At 45.5% G+C, this 22,790-nt stretch overlaps 1 protein-coding gene across 5 annotated transcripts in view; it reads right to left on the reverse strand.

Annotated features, from left to right (window-relative positions):
- The window catches only part of TACC2 (transforming acidic coiled-coil containing protein 2), a 256,965-nt gene that overhangs the window by 162,093 nt on the left and 72,082 nt on the right, over positions 1-22,790 (reverse strand). For all 5 annotated transcript variants that reach the window (XM_068259412.1, XM_068259413.1, XM_068259410.1 and 2 more), the window contains 2 exons: positions 4,968-5,122; positions 750-884 (listed from right to left, as the gene is read on the reverse strand). In XM_068259412.1, the coding sequence (XP_068115513.1) occupies positions 750-884; positions 4,968-5,122 (290 nt within the window). The remainder of the gene's footprint in view (positions 1-749; positions 885-4,967; positions 5,123-22,790) is intronic.

Genomic DNA, 22,790 nt, shown 5'->3' on the forward strand with positions numbered 1-22,790 from the left:
ACAACAAAAAAAACACAAAATGAATTCCAAACTAAAATAAAAAAAAAATAAAAAAAGGGAATTGAAATAAAAGGACAACTGTAACGAGAGGGATGTGGAGGCTGCCATATTTATATCCTCTTAAACAATGCTAGTTGCCTGGCTGTCCTGATGATCCTCTGCCTCTTATATTTGTAGCCAAAGACCCTGAACAAGCATGCAGCAGATCAGTTGTTTCTGACTGCCAGGCAACTGGCATTGTTTAACAGGAAATAAATATGGCAGCCTCCATATTCTTTTCACTTCAGTTATGCTTTATATGGTCCTAAAACCCTCTCAGGCTGCAGTAAGACCAGCCAGGAACAGGAAGGGCTCAGGCACTGTGGAGTTGCATATATACTTTTTGCCTTGTATTTAAGCGCTGTACACTTCCTATACTTTTCTTTGTCTTCCTTGACTTATTTTCTTCCTTTGTATGGTGTTAGTAATAATCCTGGATTAATAGCGCTAAGAAGCAAAGAATTCAGCAGGTTTGTACTTGAATCTGGCTTAGCTGTGCTTTACACCCAGAAGCAGCCTCTATGCAAGCATGCCCAGCATGCACAAGGCGAGAGGACAAGCTCAGGCTAAATACTGACGTCTGAGATAATAAATAATAAAAGCAGCTTTTTTACACTCTGGATAGTTCATTCCAAACTCACAGCTGTTAAATCTGAGCACTGCAAGTCACCCTGAAGCCGTGTCACAAGCCATGCATAAAATGATGATACCTGATGGTGCCAGCCTGCGAGCTGCTCCCAGATTCTTTATATTCCTGTCTCTCTATATAAAGTTCAGTCTGCGGAAGGGCAGGAAGCAGCTGTCCTTCCTCCCAAACACCATGCTGCAATGAGACGTCACCGCTCCTGGGAAAGAAAAGACAGCGCTGAACACAGGGAAGTAGGGGCCTGGGCTAAAACAACACTGGGGAAGGGTTGCTAACATATTCCATGTAACACAAATGACAAGGCCCTGTCGCCTGGAGAAGTATCATGTGTCCTTCACAAGGTGCCAAACCAGACATAGTGTCATGACCTCACAAGCATAGCTCAACATGGAAAATGACATGGAAAAGCTGAGCGATTACTAAAAATATTTACATACTGATATGACCAAAACTAAACTTTACACAAATAAATATGAGCAGGATCACAAAATACAGTTATTTGCATAGATACATGTAAATTTATTTTTTCTTTTTAGTATCGGGGCACGGTTAGTAACTGTTGAGATTTTATTGCTATATAATGCTTCTCTGAACTACCTTCTCTAGTGAAGCATGTTCCAGTGAAGCATAATTTTCTGAACTTCCTGTTCCAGTGAAGCACAACTCTATGAGCTTCCTGTTCCAGTAAAGCATCACTCTCAGAACTTCCTGGCTCAGTGATGCTTCACTGGAACAGGAAGTTCGGAGGATGATACTTCAAGGGGACAGGAAGTTCAGAGAATGATGCTTTACTGAAACAGGAAGTTCATAGAGTTGTGCTTCACTAAAACAGGAAGTTCAGAGGATGATACTTCAAGGGAACAGGAAGTAAAAAAAATAAAAAATCTCAGCAGACAGGTGACCAGAACAACATTTGAGATGGGATGGGTCAGAACTTCTGTCAGGATTTTATCACTGTCTTTGTTGAAAAGATACCTTAATTACTAGCACCTATGCTTGGCATTAGTCATGTGAAAAGTACTATAAGTCCAATTAATCTTTTATGACTCATTAGTGCACCATTCGTTTTATGAATACCTGTGGAGATCATTTAAAGCCAAGGTCATTGCCAGGTTTTTTAATCAGTCTACTATAAAAATGATACGTGGGTCTCCCCTTCTATATGTATCCTGTTTTGTAGAAAAGCAATTAGCAGGGTGTTGTTTGGAACCCAGAATTGGGATGACTTCTGGTCAGACACACAAACTAATACTAGTGAATGGGAATTTGATTTCCATAAATCAAGCCACAAAGAGCTTCCTTCAGAATGGTGTGAATCAATCCCACGTTCCAACCCAACTGGGTTTTGTGTTTTTTTGTTTTTTTACTAAATGGAGTTGTAATTTACAAAATGGGGCTGTACTTTTTATACTAGACTGGTTGAAAATCCTTGCAGTGATTATGCCATCAACGGGCTTGATTCACAAAGCGGTGCTAACTCTTAGCACGCCTGTGAAAACCCCCATAGCACGTCTAAACGAGCTTTTCGCGCACAAAACTTTACGCGCGCAGTGCACAGAGCGCAGGGCGCTCCGCGCAAAGTGCCCATTAAAGCCTATGGGACTTAGCGCGCGCATAGAACTTTGAGCGCGCAAAACTTTGCACGCGGTAATTAGCGCGCAATCTGATTGAGAAAACCGGTGCTAACCTATTTAGCACCCTGGTTAGCGCGCCTAAAGACTTTAGACGTGCTACTAAGTAGGTTAGCACAGCATAGTGAATCAAACCCAAGGTTTCCTGGCCTACTGTAGCCTTAGGTGCTTTGGAATATATCTACTTTGACTCACTAGCAGAGGCATAATTACTTGTAGTGCACCAGAGGGCATGGGGGACCCAAACATCTATCCTCCCTCTGATACACAATTCCCCGCTCCACAGGAGGTGTGGCCACACTTGTGATGGGTGGGGAATCATTCTGGCTGCACTGTTATTGGGGGGGGGGGGGGGGAGTCAGGACAGCTCTGCTTGCGGCATGATTTGAAGCAGATAAGCCAGTGTGTTTGTTTGGGGTTTTATTTGTTTCTTGAGGATAACAATTGTAGCTTTCATATACCTTTCAGCTTTTAATTCCGCTAACTAGCAAAACATAATATTCCAGTTTATCATAGCTATTTAATATTTGCACAGAGCGCCATCTGCTGGCGGTACTGGAAATTCTTGTAAGTAGAAAATATTCTTGATTTACTGCTTCAGCAGGAAGGTTATCCATACACTGTACAATGTTTGCCCAAATAGATGTTTAATCAGACACAAAGGGCTAATCCATCATATATTAAAGTGGAATAAAAGGAAACCAGCGACAGGTCATAGTGCAATATCTATACTTACCTGGGGCCTTCTCTAACTTCATGTGGTCCGTTGGCTCCAATCACCATACTCCCCGGTCTCTCTCCGTTGTCAGCTTGGGTAGTTTGGCCAGTCGCGCTCTTCTGCGCATGCACAGCCCAGCCACGTGTGCTCCCGCGCCGCACTCCTGTGGCAGGGAGTGTTTGGCCAGTCGTGCTATTCTGCGCAGACGCAGAACTACTGGAGGTGACCACGGGACAACGGAGTGGCTGGGGAAGACTGTGAAGGAGCTCTTGGACCACATAGGGCTGAAGGAAACCCCAGGTAAGTATAGATATTGCACTTTGCCCCATCTGAGGTACACTCTATGCGTTCAGGCTCATAATTACGATCAATACTTCGATCAAAACACTAAACCACAATGTTGGTTTTTGACCCATCGATCATAAAATCGATGGTAATTACAGTTGGAAGCAAATTTGTATAGTGTATCGCCAGATTACCATAATTGCAAGCAAGTCTCATTACTGATTACCTTGTCCAACAGAGTAAGGAGTGATGAATACATATTATTTTACACTAGAGGGTCTTGTCTTTACTGCACCTTAGTAATCAAAGAGACTTTTCTGCTCACAAAACTTGCCAGCAACACATGCAGGGCTGTGGAGTAGGTACAAAAATCATCAGACTCAACTCCTCAGTTTATGAAACCACCGACTCAAACTCTAGGTACCCAAAATTGCTCCGACTCCTCAACCCTGAGTATAGACAATATTTTTTGTAACATTTAAAAATGTCCCGATAAAATAATCCAGCATAGTATGAAAACACATACGTATATTAAACTACACAGCCCCATTAAAGTGAACCCGAGGTGAGAGCTATATGGAGGTTGCCATATTTATTTATTTTTAAAGAGAACCCGAGGTGTGTTTAAAGAATGTCATGTGCATACAGAGGCTGGATCTGCCTATACAGCCCAGCCTCTGCTGCTATCCCAAACCCCAGTAAGGTCCCCCTGCACTCTGCAATCCCTCATAAATCACAGCCATGCTGTGATGCTGTGTTTACATCTGTAGTGTCAGTCTCAGCTGCTCCCCCGTCTCCTGCATAGCTCCGGTCCCTGCCCCCGTCCCTTCCCTCCAATCAGCAGGGAGGGAAGGGATGCAGGCGGAGACCGGAGTTCTGCAGGAGGTGGGGAGAGCAGCAGACTGACACTATAGAGATAAACACAGCCAGCTCTGACAAGCTGTTTGTCAGCAGCGTGGCTGTGATTTATGAGGGATTGCAGAGTGCAGGGGGACCTTAGGGGGGTTTGGGATAGCAACAGAGGCTGGGCTGTATAGGCAGATCCAGCCTCTGTATGCAGATAATATTCTTCAAACCCACCTCGGGTTCTCTTTAAGCAATACCAGTTGCTTGGCTGTTCGGCTGATCCTCTGCCTCTAATACTTTTAGCCATAGACCTGGAACAAGCAAGCAGCAGATCAGGTGTTTCTGACATTATTGTCAGATCTGACAAGAATAGCTGCATGCTTGTTTCTAATGTTATTCAGGCACTACTGCAGCCAAACAGACCAGCAGAGCTGCCAGGCAACTAGAGAAGACCGGAGCTGTGGGGAGGCTGCGCCAATCGCTGGAGCCAAGCTGGGTAATGTATAAATGGGGTGGGGGGATCGGGGGCGATCGGGGGGTGCCGGACACCTGTACTAGCTAGCCTAGTGCTAGCTAAAGGTTTTGCAGCCATTTGATCAAATTAAATAAGCATGGGGACACAAACGCTCAGGAGGTTAAAAGGAAAAAAAAAGTATAGCATCCTCCATGTCACTCTCACCCCAGGTTCATTTTAATAAACTCCATCAAACAAACTACTGGCGAGAGTTTATTAAAACCCAATCTTCACCTACAATGAGAACACGTTATACTTGTGTCCATTGTGAAAGCTGTTAATAATTACCCAGGCTGTGCAGGTGCTGTCACGTTATCCAACAGCAGTGATGGAAAGTGCGCGTCTCCGCTGCTCGCCACCTTGTGGTGTGTCGCTGATTGCTGCCCGCCAGCGTCAGACTGAGGATAAAGCACAGGGAGGCTCTCTACTGTTGGAAGAAACTCCTGAAAAAAGGAAGCAGAAGATTAAATTTACGGAAATCTTCATAGAAAAAACTGAGATATCTTACTATTATTATAAATGCGAAAGTTTGTATGTTTGTATGTTTGTTTGTTACTCAATCACGCAGCAATGGCTGAACGGATTTCAATGAAATTTGGCTTACACACAGTACATTACCTGGAGTACCATATAGGATACTTTTTATCCTCATAACCAAAAAGTGGGCGGAGACAAATACAAATTTCACTGGGAAAATGTAAATTGCAGCCATTCTTACACCGTTAAGGTAGGGTCCTCAAACTGTGCACAGTTGGCCACTGGGATTAATATTCAGAAAAGAGGGTGGAGTCTACAAAAGCCAATCAAAATTCACCTATTGATTCTCAAGGGGAATTGCTGCCATTCTTGCACTGTTAATGGCACAAACCTGCTACAGTTGGTCATTGGGTGACTGAGGTTCAATGTCAGAAAAGGGGGTGGAGCCACAGCCAATCAGATTTGTTTCATCCCAATGCAAATTATTGATGCCAAAGACCGCAAAGCTCACAAACTTGGTCATTGAGTAATTGTGTGTTGGGGTAGAAAAAGTGGACGGAGCCAACACCAGCCAAATACATACAGAGGCAACGTCGGACCATCAGCTAGTAATTACATAAATACTTGAGGCATGAAACATGTTAAAAAGTAAATACTTACCTAAGGAGATGGAAGCTTCTGGACCCTCCTTCGCTGCCCAGGACCCTACTTAAAGGACACTTGAAACCAAAGGGATAAGGAGACTGAGATATTTATTTCTTTTTTTAAGCAATACCAGTTGCCTGGCTGTCCTGCTGATCCTCTGCCTCTAATACGTTTTGCCATAGACCCTGCATAAGCATGCAGATCAGATCATGTGTTTCTGACATTACTGTCAGATCTGACAAGATTAGCTGCATGCTTGTTTCTGGTGTGATTCAGACACTACTGCAGCCAAATAGATCAGCAGTGCTGGCAGGCAGCTGGTATTGTTTAAAAGGAAATAAATATGGCAGCCTCCATATTCTTCTCACTTCAGCTGTAGGATCCAGAGGCCTCCCTCGTCTTAGGAAAGTATTCCTTTTTGTACTCGAGGTTCAACTCCACTTTTGTTGAGACAAATCTCCTAAGATCACATCTATTCATTACAAGGTTTTCTGCAAAGCTAATTTCAGCTTCCTAAGCCTACATTTATGCTCAAAGACAAACACAGCCCCTCCTCTGGGTTCCTAACCGAAAATGGCAGATGGCTGGCTCTGAGTTTTCCAAGTACTACAGGTGTCTTTTAAAAAGAGTGACAATGCTTCCTGCTCTGTGCAACTAATTACTCATGCAGGAAATTGAGTGTTATAGGGGCACACAAATGAAGTATTGATTTCATGGTTGAAAACAAATGAGGCATTACACTCTACTTATCATGCGTTATTCTGCTCACTGCAGTTTAGTAAATATACACCCCTTTCATGAGATAGCATCCAAATACAGTGCCAAGCATACATGAGTATGTACAGTGCCAAGCATACCTTATAGAGTTAAACATTAAGGTATGCAAGTGACTCTCTACAGTTGGAACAAGAAACCGTAACCAAGAATTGAACTTCATCCCAATCAGTAGCTGATACCTCCTTTCCCATGAGAAATCTCTATCTTTTCTCAAATGGATCATCAGGGAGCTCTGTATGGCTGATATTGTGGTGAAACCCCTCCCACAGTGTGATGTCAGCGCCTCACAGCACTGAGGTCCTGACATCACACTGTGGGAGCCTTGTTGCATTGTGGGAAATAACGGTTGTTTCCAACTGCCAAAAAAGCAAGCAGCATCTCCTTCCACTGACATCACCTGCCAGCAGTAAAAATGTCGCCATGTGATAAATGTCAGAATGTAAATCAGGAAGAGAAAAGATTTTACAATGGGCAAACACTGACTAAATCATTCATGCATAAATATTGTAAAAATGAAGCACTTTTGTTCATTACGTTATTTTCATTGGAGTTTCATTTTCATAAGACTCATTGATAAAGAGTTACAGCCATAAAGTTTTTTCCTGGCAGAGAACAGCTTCTAAGTGCAGGGGATAGATAAAAAAAAGGCCAACAGTTTATATATTTTAGCTCTGGGACATGGAAATTCTGTGTCATTGAGCTTAGATAAAAACATAAAAAGTAGATTTGATGTTTTATTAAGGACCAGAGACTGCTGGTGCAAAACAAAAATGGGGCTCACCAACGACACACCGCACAGACCCGTCGCTCTCGCCATCCACCCATTGCTGAAGCCCACTCACCCTGCCGTCTCAGTGGGGGGAAGAACGGCGCAATCGGTGGGTCCGTGCGGTGTGCTAATTGAAAGCTACATCCTGGCAGGTATATCCGGTCCCAAACGTAGAATTCAATTAGCATGGTCTGGAAGTGGTGTTGTAGTAGTAGTAGTAATAGTAGTAGTAATAACAACATTTGTAAACCATCTGCATGTGTTCTTCCTGCAAGTTATTTGTTATTTTACTTTGTATTTTTCTTTTATTTGAAATGTTACAATATATTTTATGTGTACTACTGTGATGATTAATAAAACAAAAATTACATTCAGGCTTGAGGCCTCTTGCTAACACTACATGCGATTCCGATTTTTTATACGATCCGATTTTTTATTACAATTAAAAGTACTGTATGCTGCTTTAATCGGGATCAAAAATCAGATTGTATAAAATAAAAAAAATCGGAATCGCATGTAGTGTGCAAGAGGCCTGAATCTGTTTACTGAGATCAGAAACATCCTCTATTTCATCCTGACAGCTCTCACAATACAGCATGCAGTGAAGGAAGTAGCTGTCATTAGTCTGTTCACAATTATAGCACACAGAAGCCCTGTATAAGCTTCTATTGTGTAGCAGTCAATGGCAGGCAGAGCCTTTGCTGCACACAGTGTTGTAAGTGGGGCCGTCTCAGACTGTAGGGGAACTGAACTGAATGTACAATACTTCACCTTTATAAGTATAACACACAAGTTAGCCGTAATATACTAACGTTCCCCTAAACTAGAAAACAATGGAAAATACAGGTGATTCTACAAACATGGCCTGAGTTTATTAGAAATTATGCTTTATTAGATGACAATAGTTTTCCGCACTCTCCAGGGCCATATCTGACCACAATGAGGGTTGGTGAAAGGTTTGTAAATAGCGCACCGTAGTGACATATAGTAGAATGCAGTAAATCATTCAATATACCCACTTTTAAAGGGACACTTAAGCCAGAAAAAAAATGAGTTTTACTCAACTGGGGCTTCTACCAGCCCCCTGTAGCAGTCCTGTGCCCACGCAGCCACTCACTAATCCTCTGGTCCCCCGCTGCCAGCTAGTTTCGTTTTTGCCGACGGGCCACGTCAGGACGGGCCACGTGTAGCGCTATTGCGGGCCGCAACGCGTACAAAAATACGTGTTGCCGCATTACGCACCCATAAATATGCGGCAACGCGTATTTTTGTACGCGTTGCAGCCCGCAATAGCACTAATTGCAGTCGGGAATGCGGAAAAAGCTACGCGTGGCCAGTCCTGACTAGAGATGTCGCGAACCTCCGATTTTCGGTTCGCGAACCGGGTTCGCGAACTTCCGCAGAAGGTTCGGTTCGCGGAAAAATTCGTGAACTGCAATAGACTTCAATGGGGAGGCGAACTATGAAAAATAGAAAAAATTATGCTGGCCACAAAAGTGATGGAAAAGATGTTTCAAGGGGTCTAACACCTGGAGGGGGGCATGGCGGAGTGGGATACATGCCAAAAGTCCCGGTGAAAAATCTGGATGTGACGCAAAGCAGCGTTTTAAGGGCAGAAATCACATTGAATGCTAAATTGCAGGCCTAACGTGCTTTCAAACATCTTGCATGTGTATATGTTACGGCCAGAACCCGAAGTGTGGCCACTTCTAGTTCTGGCCGGCCACTTCGGGTTCTGGCCGGCCAATGCGCGAAGTGGCCGCAGCGCTGCGGCCAATGTGAGAAATGTTTTGTTGACGCCGTCTCGCCGCGGCCAAATTGATGATGCTTAATTGTAATGAAATGTAGCCGGCGGCAATGTCATAGATGAAGCCGCCGGCTTTCGCGCACTGCCTCTCCCCGATCCACCCTCCCTCCTCTCCCCGCCTCCCATTACAATACATAGCAGCCGGGCGGGGACATGCAGCCGGAGAGTCGTTCGTCGCGGCAGGGGAATCCTGCCGTTCCTGCAGAGCGGGGTGCTGGCAGAAGCGATGTCTGCAGCCTCCCCCGCTCTGCTGCCCCTGCTGCGACGAACGACTCTCCGGCTGCATGTCCCCGCCCGGCTGCTACGTATTGTAATGGGAGGCGGCGGCGAGAGGAGGGAGGGGGGGATCGGGGAGAGGCAGTGCGCGAAAGCCGGCGGCTTCATCTATTCTATGACATTGCCGCCGGCTACATTTCATTAAAATTAAGCAAGTTTGTCATCAATTTGGCCGGGCGAGACGGCTGTAAACATTCCATTTCTCACATTGGCCGCAGCGCTGCGGCCACTTCGCATATTGGCCGGCCAGAACCCGAAGTGGCCGGCCAGAACTAGAAGTGGCCACACTTCGGGTTCTGGCCGTAACATATACATCAAACAGGGAGTGTAATTAGAGTACTGCTTCACACTGACACACCAAACTCACTGTGTAACGCACCGCAAACAGCTGTTTGTGTAGTGACGGCCGTGCTGGACTACTGCGCAACATGGCGTGATTGCTCTTCCTCACTCAGTGATGTCAGGTAATGTGTGACTTCCTTCTCAACTTTCCATGGCATTGTTAAAAAGCTTACGTTTTGTTTTTAATTTACATTTTCTACTTGCTGTGTACTTGTTCAGTACCGCTACAATGAGAATCCTGTGGAGGCGGGCAAGTCTGCCATTGTGACCCCGGGTAATGGCCGGGGAATGAGAGGTTTGAATCCGGTGTGGAGCCTGAGCAACGGCTACCACTACACATCCAAGGAGGGCAGCGGGCAGGCATGCACGCCCGCCCGCCCCGAGGTAGTGACCAAAAATAACAATACAGGAGGAGGACTTTCGAGGCCCTGCTGTGTATTTGAAATGAATGTACTTTAAATCCTTTAACGAGAACCAGTTATGGCGGGCAAAGATGACACCACATTCCTTTCACGAGAATCATATGGAGGCGGGCAAGTCTGTCATTTGTGACCCCGGGTAATGGCCGGGGAATGAGGGATGGAATCCGGTGTGGAGCCTGAGAAACGGCTACCACTACACATCCAAGGAGGGCAGCAGGTAGGCATGCACGCCCGCCCCGAGGTAGTGACCAAAAATAACAATACAGGAGGCGGACTTTCGAGGCCCTGCTGTGTATTTGAAATGAATTAACTTTAAATCCTTTAACGGGAATCCGTTATGGAGGGCAAGTCTGCCATTGTCACCGCGGGGAATGAAGGTTGGATTGCGGCCCGAAGTGGGAGCCTGCTGAGACCCATGCTGTAGCTGCCCTGACCGTGCTTTGCAGACCAGGCATCTGTGGTCAGATGGACCTTTGAGCCAGCGGAAGACAAACCAAGTCGAAAGCATTTGCCAAGAATGTTTTACGGAGGGCAAGTTTTTTTGCTCTTTTTTTAAATTTTTTGAAAATGATAGATGGTTGTATTTTTAAATTGTTTGAAAGTTTAGATGGTTGTATTTTTAAATTGTTTGAAAGTTTAGATGGTTGTATTTTTAAATTGTTTAAAAGTGTATCCATTCTTCCTCCCCCCAGCCACGAACAATACCATGGGAACGTGGAGCAGCAGAAGCCCCCTGTGACGGCTGCCACGGTTGTTTTCCGCTGCTTGTCTTTTGAGGGGTGCTTCTTTTCCTCAGGTGTTCTTGCCATAGCTGTTTGTGCCTTCTCTCCAGGTGCCTTTGTAAAGCACTTGTCCCTACGTGACAGTTGGCCTTTCCACGGCTCAATTTTTGCTGGCAGAGACAACAGATGGCTTTGCTCCGATCTGAGACACACACGTGAAAAAATTTCCAAACCGCTGAGCCCCCCTGGGGTGATGGCGCTACAGTGGCATCAGCAGCAGCTGAGGTTGAAGGGCATGTGTGCTCACTGGCCATAGCTGGCGATACATGGCACCGGACACTGCCCCCAGCTGTTTCTGAGGACGAGCTCCCTCTGCTTCTATCATGGAGTCGTCTCCTCCTACTCCTCTCTGACTCCTCCTCTGAACTGTCCCCCTGGTCATCTCCTCTACCGGGAACATATGTGGTATCCGTATAATCGTCATCATAATCCTCCTGGCCAGCTGCGCTTTCCTCAGACACCTCCACAAGTGCACCAACTTCAGGTGGTCCACCATCATCCCCATCCACACACGTTACGTCCATACTATCGCCACCTAACTCAGACATATGAGGTGGTGTACCTGCGCCTTCTTGTTGTTGTTGCAGTAGTGGCTAGGAATCAGTGATTTCACCACCACCACCACCACCAAATAACTCCTGCGAAGTGTCAAATGCAGCGGATGTGGTGCTTGTTGTAGCGCTGGTGGCTGCGGGAGATGAGGTGTTCTGTGTTAAATACTCAATCACCTCCTCACGATTTTGGGAAGTGATGGCACGTGCCTTCTTCTGAGCACTGTATTTTGGGGCATGTCCGCATGAAATCACAGCAACACCACCTCGCACAGCCACAGACCTGCCGGTGCCTGGTGGCCTTCCTCTGGGTCTGCCTCTACCTCTTCCTCTACCTGGTTTGTCCATTTTGTCCATCTCGGGGGTATGCTAGCTATATGCAGTGAGGTGGGTTCTCACTCAACACAACAGGTAGTTAGATGCAGTGAGGTGGCCAGGTGGGTTCACACTCAACACAACAGGTAATTAGATGCAGTGAGCTGGGTTCACTCAACACAAGGCTAGGTATATGCAGTGATGAGGTGGGTTAAGTAAACACAACAGGTACTGGGTAGTTAGATGCAGTGAGCTGGGTTCACTCAACAGTAAAGGTACTTAAGATGCAGTGAGGTGGGTTCTCACTCAACACAACAGGTAGTTAGATGCAGTGAGGTGGCCAGGTGGGTTCACACTCAACACAACAGGTAGTTAGATGCAGTGAGCTGGGTTCACTCAACAGTAAAGGTACTTAAGATGCAGTGAGGTGGGTTCTCACTCAACACAACAGGTAGTTAGATGCAGTGAGGTGGCCAGGTGGGTTCACACTCAACACAACAGGTAGTTAGATGCAGTGAGCTGGGTTCACTCAACACAACGCTAGGTATATGCAGTGATGATGTGGGTTAAGTAAACACAACAGGTACTGAGTAGTTAGATGCAGTGAGCTGGGTTCACTGAACAGTATACAGTAAAGGTACTTAAGATGCAGTGAGGTGGGTTCTCACTCAACACAACAGGTAGTTAGACTTAGATGCAGTGAGCTGGGTTCACTCAACACAACGCTAGGTATATGCAGTGATGAGGTGGGTTAAGTAAACACAACAGGTACTGGGTAGTTAGATGCAGTGAGCTGGGTTCACTCAACACAAAGCTAGGTATATGCAGTGATGAGGTGGGTTAAGTAAACACAACAGGTACTGGGGTATATGCAGTACTGGGTAGTACAATGTGCAGCTCCCTGTCACACACACAGGCAGTCAGTCACTGAATGTGCTGGGCTGCTGGCACATTCAGTGGGCGTGCGTTCGTCCTCCAGTGCCCCAAGTGCGGAAGGGAATTAGGAGATGGCATTGGGGAGAGGGTTTGAGTTGAGGAGAGTGATAGCTTGAGGGAAGAATGTGTTCCTACGCCTGGTGGAACTGTGGAATGTGATATACAAGGCAGCAGCATACAGCACAGCCACAAGCCTCAGCGCTTCATGTGTGGAGTGGTCCTGGTGATAGAGGCTGTATTGTGGGATTGTTTGTCCTTCCCACGCTCTGGTATCCTAGAAGATGACTTTATGTAACTGTGTAACCAAATGTGGACACTAGCTTCTGCCCTTGTCCATATATGAGATTCTCTCATCTCTCTGCAAAGAAGTAGTGTTATTCCACACAAACATTTAACCCTCCTGGCGGTATAAAAAATTCTGCCAGGAGGCAGCACAGCAGTTTTTTTGTTGTTTTTTTTAAAATCATGTAGCGAGCCCAGGGCTCGCTACATGACGCTGCTCAGCGGCATCCCCCCGCCCGCTTCGATCAGGAAATCCCGTTCAAAGAACGGGATATCCTAGAGGGCTTCCCCCGTCGCCATGGCGACGGGGCGGGATGACGTCACCGACGTCATTGGGGGTCCCGGCCCACCCCTCAGCGCTGCCTGGCACTGATTGGCCAGGCAGTGCACGGGGTCTGGAGGGGGGGGGCGGCACGGCGCGACGGATAGCGGCGATCGAACGCGGGGCGGCGGCGATCGGTATGCTGACGCAGCTAGCAAAGTGCTAGCTGCGTCCAGCAAAAAAAAAAAATTACGTGAATCGGCCCAGCAGGGCCTGAGAAAACCTCCTGTGCGGCTTACCTCGAACTACGTTCGGGGTTACCGCCAGGAAGGTTAAAGGACCACTATAGCGAAAATCACAGCATTTTAAATACATGTAAACACATACAAGTAGGAAGTACATTTCTTCCAGACTTTTCTCCTATGTTGCTGTCACTTACAGTAGGTAAATCTGACAGAACCGACAGGTTTTGGACTAGCCCATCTCCTCATAAACTATTTACTTAGTTTACTTATTCACTCAGGCCTGGTGCACACCAAAACCTGCTAGCAGATCCGCAAAATGCTAGCAGATTTTGAAACGCTTTTTCTTATTTTTCTGTAGCGTTTCAGCTAGCATTTTGCAGTTTTGGGAAGCGTTTTTGGTGTAGTAGATGTCATATATTGTTACAGTAAAGCTGTTACTGAACAGCTTCTGTAACAAAAACGCCTGCAAAACTGCTCTGAACTGGCGTTTTTCAGAGTGGTTTGCGTTTTTCCTATACTTAACGATAGAGGCAGAAACGCCTCCGCAATCCAAAAAATGCCTCACCCCGGGAGTATGCGTTTCTGCAAAATGCCTCCCGCTCTGATGTGAACCAGCCCATTGAGATACATTGACCAAGCGTATCCGCAGCCGCAACGGCTGCAAAAACGTCAAAAAACCCGCTCGGTGTGCACCAGCCCTTATTTATTTACTGTATTTATAAAGCGCCACCATATTACGCCCTTAGTGAATAACAGTTGCTTAGCCCAACTAACAAAAAAGTGTGCAGCTAGCAGCAAGGCTGGCAAGCATCTTTGTATAAATCCTTTTCAGGGAGTATCTTTATAACAAATAAAAGCCATGGCGAGAATCCCCCATGAAGAGATGGTCTATCCCAAAACCTGTCGGTAATGTCAGATTTCTACTACCTACTGCAAGAGACAGCAACATAGGAGAGAAGTCATTTATGGCTCATTTTACTCTGAAAGAAACATACTGCCTATTTGTATGTGTTAACATTTATTTAACATTTAAAATTTTTCCCTATAGGGGTCCTTTAATTGCATTCTTGCTATGCCTGACTGCTATGACTGACGCGAGTGTGATACTGAAGGAGGACTCCATGACGCACTAAATAAAATGCAGTCCAGAGTTTTTTCAGCTATTGCAGCTGGTTTTGAAATGATTTTCTCCCTTGCCAAAAACTTGATCTGGAAGAGAGCTACAGACTTTCAGGCTGGGAGTGATCGCAGCACAGCACATAGTGATGTTTTAAAGGACACCTAAAGTTAAAGGGATATGAAGGCTGCCATATTTGTTTCCTTTTAACCTTCCTGGCGGTAAGCCCGAACTGAGTTCGGGCTATGCCGCCGGAAGGCACCGCTCAGGCCCCGCTGGGCCGATTTGCATAATTTTTTTTTGCTGCACGCAGCTAGCACTTTGCTAGCTGCGTGCAGTGCCCGATCGCCGCCGCTACCCGCCGATCCGCCGCTATCCGTCGCGCCGCAGCCGCCCCCCCCCCCCAGACCCCGTGCGCTGCCTGGCCAATCAGTGCCAGGCAGCTCTATGGGGTGGATCGGAATCCCCTTTGACGTCACGACGTCGATGACGTCGGTGACGTCATCCCGCCCCGTCGCCATGGCGACGGGGGAAGCCCTCCGGGAGATCCCGTTCTTTGAACGGGATCTCCGGATCTCCGATCGCCGGCGGCGATCGGAGGGGCTGGGGGGATGCCGCTGAGCAGCGGCTATCATGTAGCGAGACTTTGTCTCGCTACATGAAAAAAAAAAAAAAAAAAAAAATTAAAAAAAAAAGATTTGCTGCCCCCTGGCGATTTTTTTGCAAACCGCCAGGAGGGTTAAGCAATACCAGTTACCTGGCTGTCCTGCTGATCCTCTGCCTCTAATACTGTTAGCCATAGACCTTGAACAAGCATGCAGCAGATCAGGTGTTTCTGACATTTCTGTAAAATCTGACAAGATTATCTGCATCCTTGTTTCTGGTGAGATTTAGGCACTACTGCAGACAAATAGATCAGCAGGGCTGCCAGGCAACTGGTATTGCTTAAAAGGAAACAAACATGGCAGCCTCAATGTACCGCTTACTTCAGGTTCCCTTAACACTAAGGCCCGGTTCAAACAAGTGATCCATGCAAAAACGGATCCCTGTTTTAAAAAGGCACCAGTTTTTCATCCGTGACCCACCTTCCGTTGCATGGCCAATGCGACAGGTCCATAGATCTGGGAAAATCTCTCCCATCCCAAACTTGTGGGCCATTTGGCAGAACAGGCCGAATAGATCCGTTCTAATGGAGCAATGTGAACAAGTCCTATTGATTAACATAGGGTCCATTAACCTCAGTTAGAATCGAGTCCGTCTAGTAACGCTATACAGACCCTTTATCTGCCAATGTGAACAGGGCCTAGAGGTGGTCACTTGGCTGTTTTCTGCATTACCAAATAATGCTTTGTGAATTGAGCCCTAAGGGCTTGTTCACACTATGAGCATTTGCAGGTTTTTTTAAGCGCTGGTGATTTTATAAATCGCCCAAAAGCCCCTGAGCAATGATTCCCTATGAGAGTGTTCACATGTGCGCATTTCAAATTTACTGAAACCGCAAACGCACTGCCTGTACCATTTTCTGAGCGCTTTGGCTGAAGGGAAGGTATAGGGAAATCGCAAAGCGCTTGAAAAAGTGCTTTGTGTAGCGATTTCCCTGAGCGCTTTCATAATTAAATACATTGTATTTATTCATTTCCGGGTTAAAGAGTTCACTTCCTGACTGACATCAGGAAGTGAAAAAAATCATAGCTGAGCAAAAGCGCTTAGAAAAGCGCAAATCACAGGGAAAAGCTCATCAAAAATCACAGTATAAATCGCTCAGCTCTTGCGATTTATAATGTTAACAAAGCCTAAGCGTCGCTTTGCCCTGGCTGTCTTCTGAATCACACCGAATTAATGGGTGGGTCTAAGCCAGGGGTAGGGAACCTATGGCTCGGGAGCCAGATGTGGCTCTTTTGATGGCTGCATCTGGCTCACAGTTAGGGGTTGATTCACTAAGCTACACTGCTCAAGCTTAGTGTTACAGCGCAAGTAACATTTTCAAAGTAGTGCACGCTACTGCTATAGCATGCACTACTAACTTACTCGCACTCCCCCCAAAAAACTAACGTCCGCACCAATTGTCCCCCCCTGGATCCTGTCAGGTCCAGTGACTTTGTAGGACGAGATCCCCACACTTTGATTGGCCCAATAGGTTGTCTGTACCTTGACAGGCAGCCTACTGGGCCAAAGTGCAGTGATCTCGTTCTACAAAGGGAATGAACCTCCAAGTCAGCTAGCTAATTGTACAAGCTGTTAGTCGGTATTTCTCCTGTCTGGTTCTCGGGGAAATTGCTGATGTTGCTGAAACCCAAGAAAAGCTGAAGACGTGTATGACATTTCCGCTGCCCGGAGGATCAACTGTATCACCATGGCAACAGGGACAGCCCTCTGCTGCGCATGCGCACTGTCCCAGTTTGAAATATAGTATGGCTCTCACGGAAATACATTTTAAAATATGTGGCGTTTATGGCTCTCTCAGCCAAAAAGGTTCCTGACCCCTGGTCTAAGCACTTGATTTAGCAGCCACAGAGTCACCTTGCTAACATCTTAAAATCACTGCTGGTAACGATCTACCAGGAATTGGCAATACGCAAACGTAAACCACCACAGGCATGATACACTTGTACTGTGTATGTCTGAAGAAAGTGGTAGCAGCCAGCTCTGCCACCCATCTGATGTATGAAGGATCTTTTGTTATCAGAGCTAAAGTTTTCTCAGCTAATAACCCAATCTGCCTAGACAGATCCTTTTTGGCTGAACCCTCGGGGAGTATCATGTAACTATGGCAATGTGCCAGGCAGTGGATAGAAGCGCTCCTTTTACTGCTGCATCCTCACACAGCATGTTAGAAAATTGTGGCCTACTATCTGACTGAAGTTTAAAGTCCATGGCTACTCAAACCCCCACAAATAGCTGACTAGACAACCTGCTGTGTTGGCAGCAATAAGTCATGTATGTGCAGCTTCCCTCAGGCATAGCCCAGTTACGCTATTGTCTTTAAAATAGACTGGAACTCTTGCACAGGACAGAAGGAAAACAGAGAAATGCACTCTGTATGTATTTAGAGAGTTTAGCCTGCTTAATTCCCGCTCATTTGTGTCTAATCACTAGTTGTAATTTGATATCCCCCCCTGTGTCACATGACTGCCTGTGGCAGATAGGCAGATAAGCCCATTTGAAAGCACAGGCTGTAAACAATATGTCTGCTTCCATGAATCAGGAAAGTAGAAACTGCAAATTTGCAGTACTGTTGTGTACCTTTTAGAGCAGAGAGGAGTTCTGAGTTCAAGTCCACTTTAAAATAACATTGATTTACTAGAAGGTGTAATGCAAGCAATCTGTTTCCTTCGTTATCTGGAGTCTTTGAAATGGCTAAAGAGTGTGATTAAAACCTGTAGTTTAAACATGTCGTTTTAATTGTACCGTAAGTCCATATTAAGGCATTGACAGTGATAAATATTGGTTGTGTGTTGTTCTCAGGGGATTCCTGGTTATGCAAGCAGACAGTATCTAGTATGACACACTTTTCCAGAGCAACAGTTCGCTTGGGCCCAACCATGGGTGGTAGGATGGGTTAGATGAAGCTCAGATCTCTTAGGCCCCATTCACACTTAAAAGCGCAAAACCGTTTTGCAGGAGTGATTTTTCAGCGATTTAATGCGTAAAAATCACTGGACACTGCAGTGATTTTTCCGCGATCGCGTTTAGTGCTTCTATAGCACTGAATCGCGATTGCCAGGAAATCGCCTGAAAATGGTGCAGGCTACATGTTTGCGTTTGGCGATTTACGTTAATCGCCGGCGATTAACGCAAATCGTCTAAGTAAGAACGGCCCATAGGGTATTATAGGGGCTTTAAAAAGTGCTAGCGCTTGAGCGTTTTGCCGAAATCGCCGGCAAAACGCTCTAGTGTGAATGGGGCCTCAGCTACACCCCTCCACCAAGGGAGGATATCAATAGCACCACGATCAAAAAGAACAGAGGTTTCAACAAAGAATAAAACACAATAACATCACATTATAAGGAACATAGTAGTGGAGTTACCTCCATGTTTTCAGACTCAGTAGGTCTAGTTTAAAACTAAACAAAAAACAATTATTTTTAAATATTAAAAAACTCCACGTGTGACGTGTTTTACGCGAGAACCTACTTCTTCAGGCAAAATATTGGAGTATCAAGCTGGAGACCTTGGAAAACTGATAATCCAATATTTTCCCCGAAGAAGCGGGTTGTCAAGCAAAACGAGTTGCATGTGGAGTTTTTTTAAAATTAGAAGATAAAGCATTTGTTGTTTTTTTTTAAATAGACCCAACTGAGTCTGACTACCTGGAGGCAAGTCCACTACTATCTCTTCTTAATCTGATTTTAGTTTGCAGCACAGGCCCCAGTATCCGGCACTGGCAGGGATCGCCTGATGCTGGATAAATGTACTTGCCAGTTGCTTGAGCAACAGGCAAAAAAGGCACAAATTCCCCCCCAAAATCCCCCCCCCCCCCCCCCCCCAGGTGCAGGCATGGAACTCACCGAGCCTCTACTGATCCTCCAGTGCTGCCTGGTATCACCTCGCAGACTCCTAGCAGCTTTTCAGCACGGAAGCTGGAGTGTCAGCTAACCCACATATTGGGTCACGTGACATGCTGACTTGCGTACATGGATGCCAGAAGCCGCTAGGAGCCCGCGAGGTGATGCTGGACATCGCAGGAGGCTTGATGAGTATTTTGTAGCAGCACAAAACCCCCAGAACAACCCAAAACAGAGATCCTCATTATCCTTCAGGCATGCCGGTTAGTTAAGACTTCCGCTTGGATAACAAGGTTTCTGCTGCATTTTACTTTTGTTGGCGCCTTTGTTCTTTTGATTGTTAAAATATATTAATATCCAAATCTTAACAAAAAAAAAATAAAACAAAAAGACAGGAAATTGTAATCATTCTGTAGGACTCCGGGACAGGTCTCCAGAACCTGGAACTCATAGATACTTGGCCACTACATAACCAGCATGCCATTATTACACATATATTATGACAATGTAAACCACACGCACAGGGCCACATTCTTCAAGCACTTCAGTGCCTGTTGCTTGCACCTCCGGAGTGAGGAGCAGCTGTGGGACTAATCTCAGTAAACTTAGCTGGTATCACACTGAGCTAATCCTTCTTCCCACCGCACTAAAGCCTATTACATTGTGTGCTTAATGGCTGTTCTCCAGCCCGAAACACACTTTCATGTCCTGTGCATGGGCACGCACTGGAATTAATACACTTTACAGCTGTAAACAACCCTGCCCTTGTGTTATTGAATACCAAGATCCCTTCTCCACAATAGAGCTTTGAATTTACACCATTAAACAGCTACGGGGTTGGGTGACTTTAACCAATAACCATACATGCTAGACAAGGCACAAGACAAGACAAATAACATTTATATCACGCTTTGCTCCCGGCAGACTCAAAGCACCAGAGCTGCAGCCACTAGGACGTGCTCAGTAGGCAGTAACTGTGTTAGGGGGTCTTGTCCGAGGTCTCCTACTAAATAGGTGCTGGCTTCCTGAACAGGAAGAGGCGAGATTAGAACCCAAGTCTCCTGTGTCAGAGGCAGCTCCCTGAACCCATACATGTCAAACTCTGTCCTGTGGGCCAAATCTGGCCCTCGGAGCCATCAGATTTGGCTCTCACGTGGTTTTCTCAGTTTGTTCTGAGGAGGAGGTTTAACTACAATAATAGCAATCCCTAAGACTGTTGCTATTTCTTTCTAATAAAACAGAATGGGGCAGTCACCCCATACCACGTCTGTTCTGGCGGGGGGGGGGGGCGGGGCACAAAGCCACACGTGCCATTCCTACTCTCGGCTTATACTCAAGTCATTCATTTTTACTTTTTTTTTTTTTTAGTAAAAGTTGGGGGTCGGCTTATACTTAAGTATATATGAGTATATTTAGGTGTCCTTATTTGTAGTGGAACGACATGTCAGGCACTCATGAGTTTGCACGTACCGTAATTTTATTTTTCTAACAGAGCTACGTTAAAATCTCAAGGCTGAGGGTGCACATGAAAAGTTGTAGTTGGCACCATTTCCTCTCCCTGTCTCCTTCTCTCTCCTAACTGCAGAAAAATGCAAGACAGTGAGAAACCCCATCCCTCCTCCACTTACAAAGACAGACCTGTGCTGTCATCTACAGGTATTGGCTGCTAGGCCCAGGGTAATGTATACTTTGTGGAAAGAAGTTACTGGCAGAGCAGAGGAAGGACACTTTGTTTCACACCCATTATTTTCCCACCAGACCACCTTTTGGGCTGTACTTAACCAAAATCTTTCAGTTAAGCAGTCATTCCACCAGTATAGGTATCCCGTGGTGATGCACCTATCCACACCACTCCAAGAGCACAGGAAGCTCACTGCAGGTATCCACATTGCTTTAGAATTCCCAACAAATGTCAAAAAAGTGGAGGCCTGGAGCACGGGGGAGAAGCCGGGGAGAAGTATGGGGGAGACGGTCCTGGAGTCCAGAATTGAGTGAGTGCAGTGATTGGCCCCATTGGGAACCGGGATCCCACCCCCGAGACCATCGGCTCCAATTAACACACAGCGCAGACAGCCTCTGATGTGGATGCTTTCTCTGGGGTGTTGCGGGCTGGTGCTGGACTGCTACAAGTCCGAATTGTATTATTCGGACTATACGTCGCAGTGACTTTTTCACCCTGTTAACCAACATTCACACAACCAGCAATTTTAAGCAACCAGCGGAAAAAAAAAAACAAAAAACATTCCACTTGAAAAATAAACATACATAGGGCTTGATTCAGAAAAGGGTGCTAAGTGTTAGCACGCCAGTGAAAAGCCACTTTGCATGTGCTAACATGCTTTGCACGTGCTAAGTAGTTAGCACATGCAAACTACTTAGCACCGTAGATAGCACATGTAAACTACTTAGCACCATAGTTAGCACATGTAAACTACTTAGCACCCTAGTTTTTTTTAAAAAAAAATCAGTGTTTATTCAACAAAGAAAAGGAACATATGACAGAATATGCAGTGTAGCAATGCACCTCCTAACTTTTCCAACAGTAGCTTCAGCATCAATTATCACTGTGGAAGATGAGAGATATTGTTAACAATAATATAATGATTGTCACATAATATATAGAGCTCAGATTGAATTTAAATTTCCAAATATTCTATATTTTACAAGATCATAATTAGCAAGACCAGGGGTATCTGATCATGGAGCTTAGCACCCTAGTTAGTACGGTGCTAAGTAGTAGTTTGCATGTCCTAGCTTCGGTGCTAAGTAGTTTGCATGTGCTAACTACGGTGCTAAGTTTGCATGTGCTAACTACGGTGCTAAGTAGTTTGTATGTGCTAACTACTTAGCACCCTAGTTAGCACGCCCAAAGCCTTTCGGCGTGCTAACTGGGTTAGCACCGTTTACTGAATCTAGCACTTAGAAGTAAAAAGGATAATAGAAGTCAAATGGTCGCTAAATGATGTCTTTTGATTGCTATTTAAGCGTGAACTCTGTCAAATAAAAATAAAAAATCAGGAGAGTGTACCTGTTCGAACCTGCACACTCTTATTTTCAGAGCCAAGGAAGAGGAAGTCGTTTTTTCAGCGATTTTGAGAGCAATTTTGGAGCGATTGCGATTTTTGGAGCAATTGTGATTTTTGAAGAGATTTTAGAGCGCCTGTGTTTTTCCTGCAGTCCTGCAGAAGTGAGCTCAAGATCACCAGGATGAATATAAAGAAAAGAGAAATATTGACCATGATGCCAGGCTTCAGACACAGGAAAAGGTGTTACAGGTACAGTGCATTTATTCTGAGAGTGCCAAATATGGTTTTCTTTTTTATCCATCATATAGAAAGTTTAATCCTGCTTTAAAAGGACATATAAAAATGAGGAGGTAGCAGTGGACTTACCTCCTCCGGGCAGACATAAGAAAATGCCGATCAATTTTCAGCAAAACAATTTATTTACATACTCCAATAAAATACAATGCGTTTCGCAGGAGTGACCCGCTTCCACAGACAATAAGATGGAGCATATACAAAACAGGTCTGGTACTATGCCAAGCGCCTCTGTGCCTCCACTACCAAAATTGATCGGCATTTTCTTATGTCTGCCCGAA

Source organism: Hyperolius riggenbachi, chromosome 10, assembly GCF_040937935.1.
Source record: "Hyperolius riggenbachi isolate aHypRig1 chromosome 10, aHypRig1.pri, whole genome shotgun sequence".
NCBI classification, from domain to species: domain Eukaryota; kingdom Metazoa; phylum Chordata; class Amphibia; order Anura; family Hyperoliidae; genus Hyperolius; species Hyperolius riggenbachi.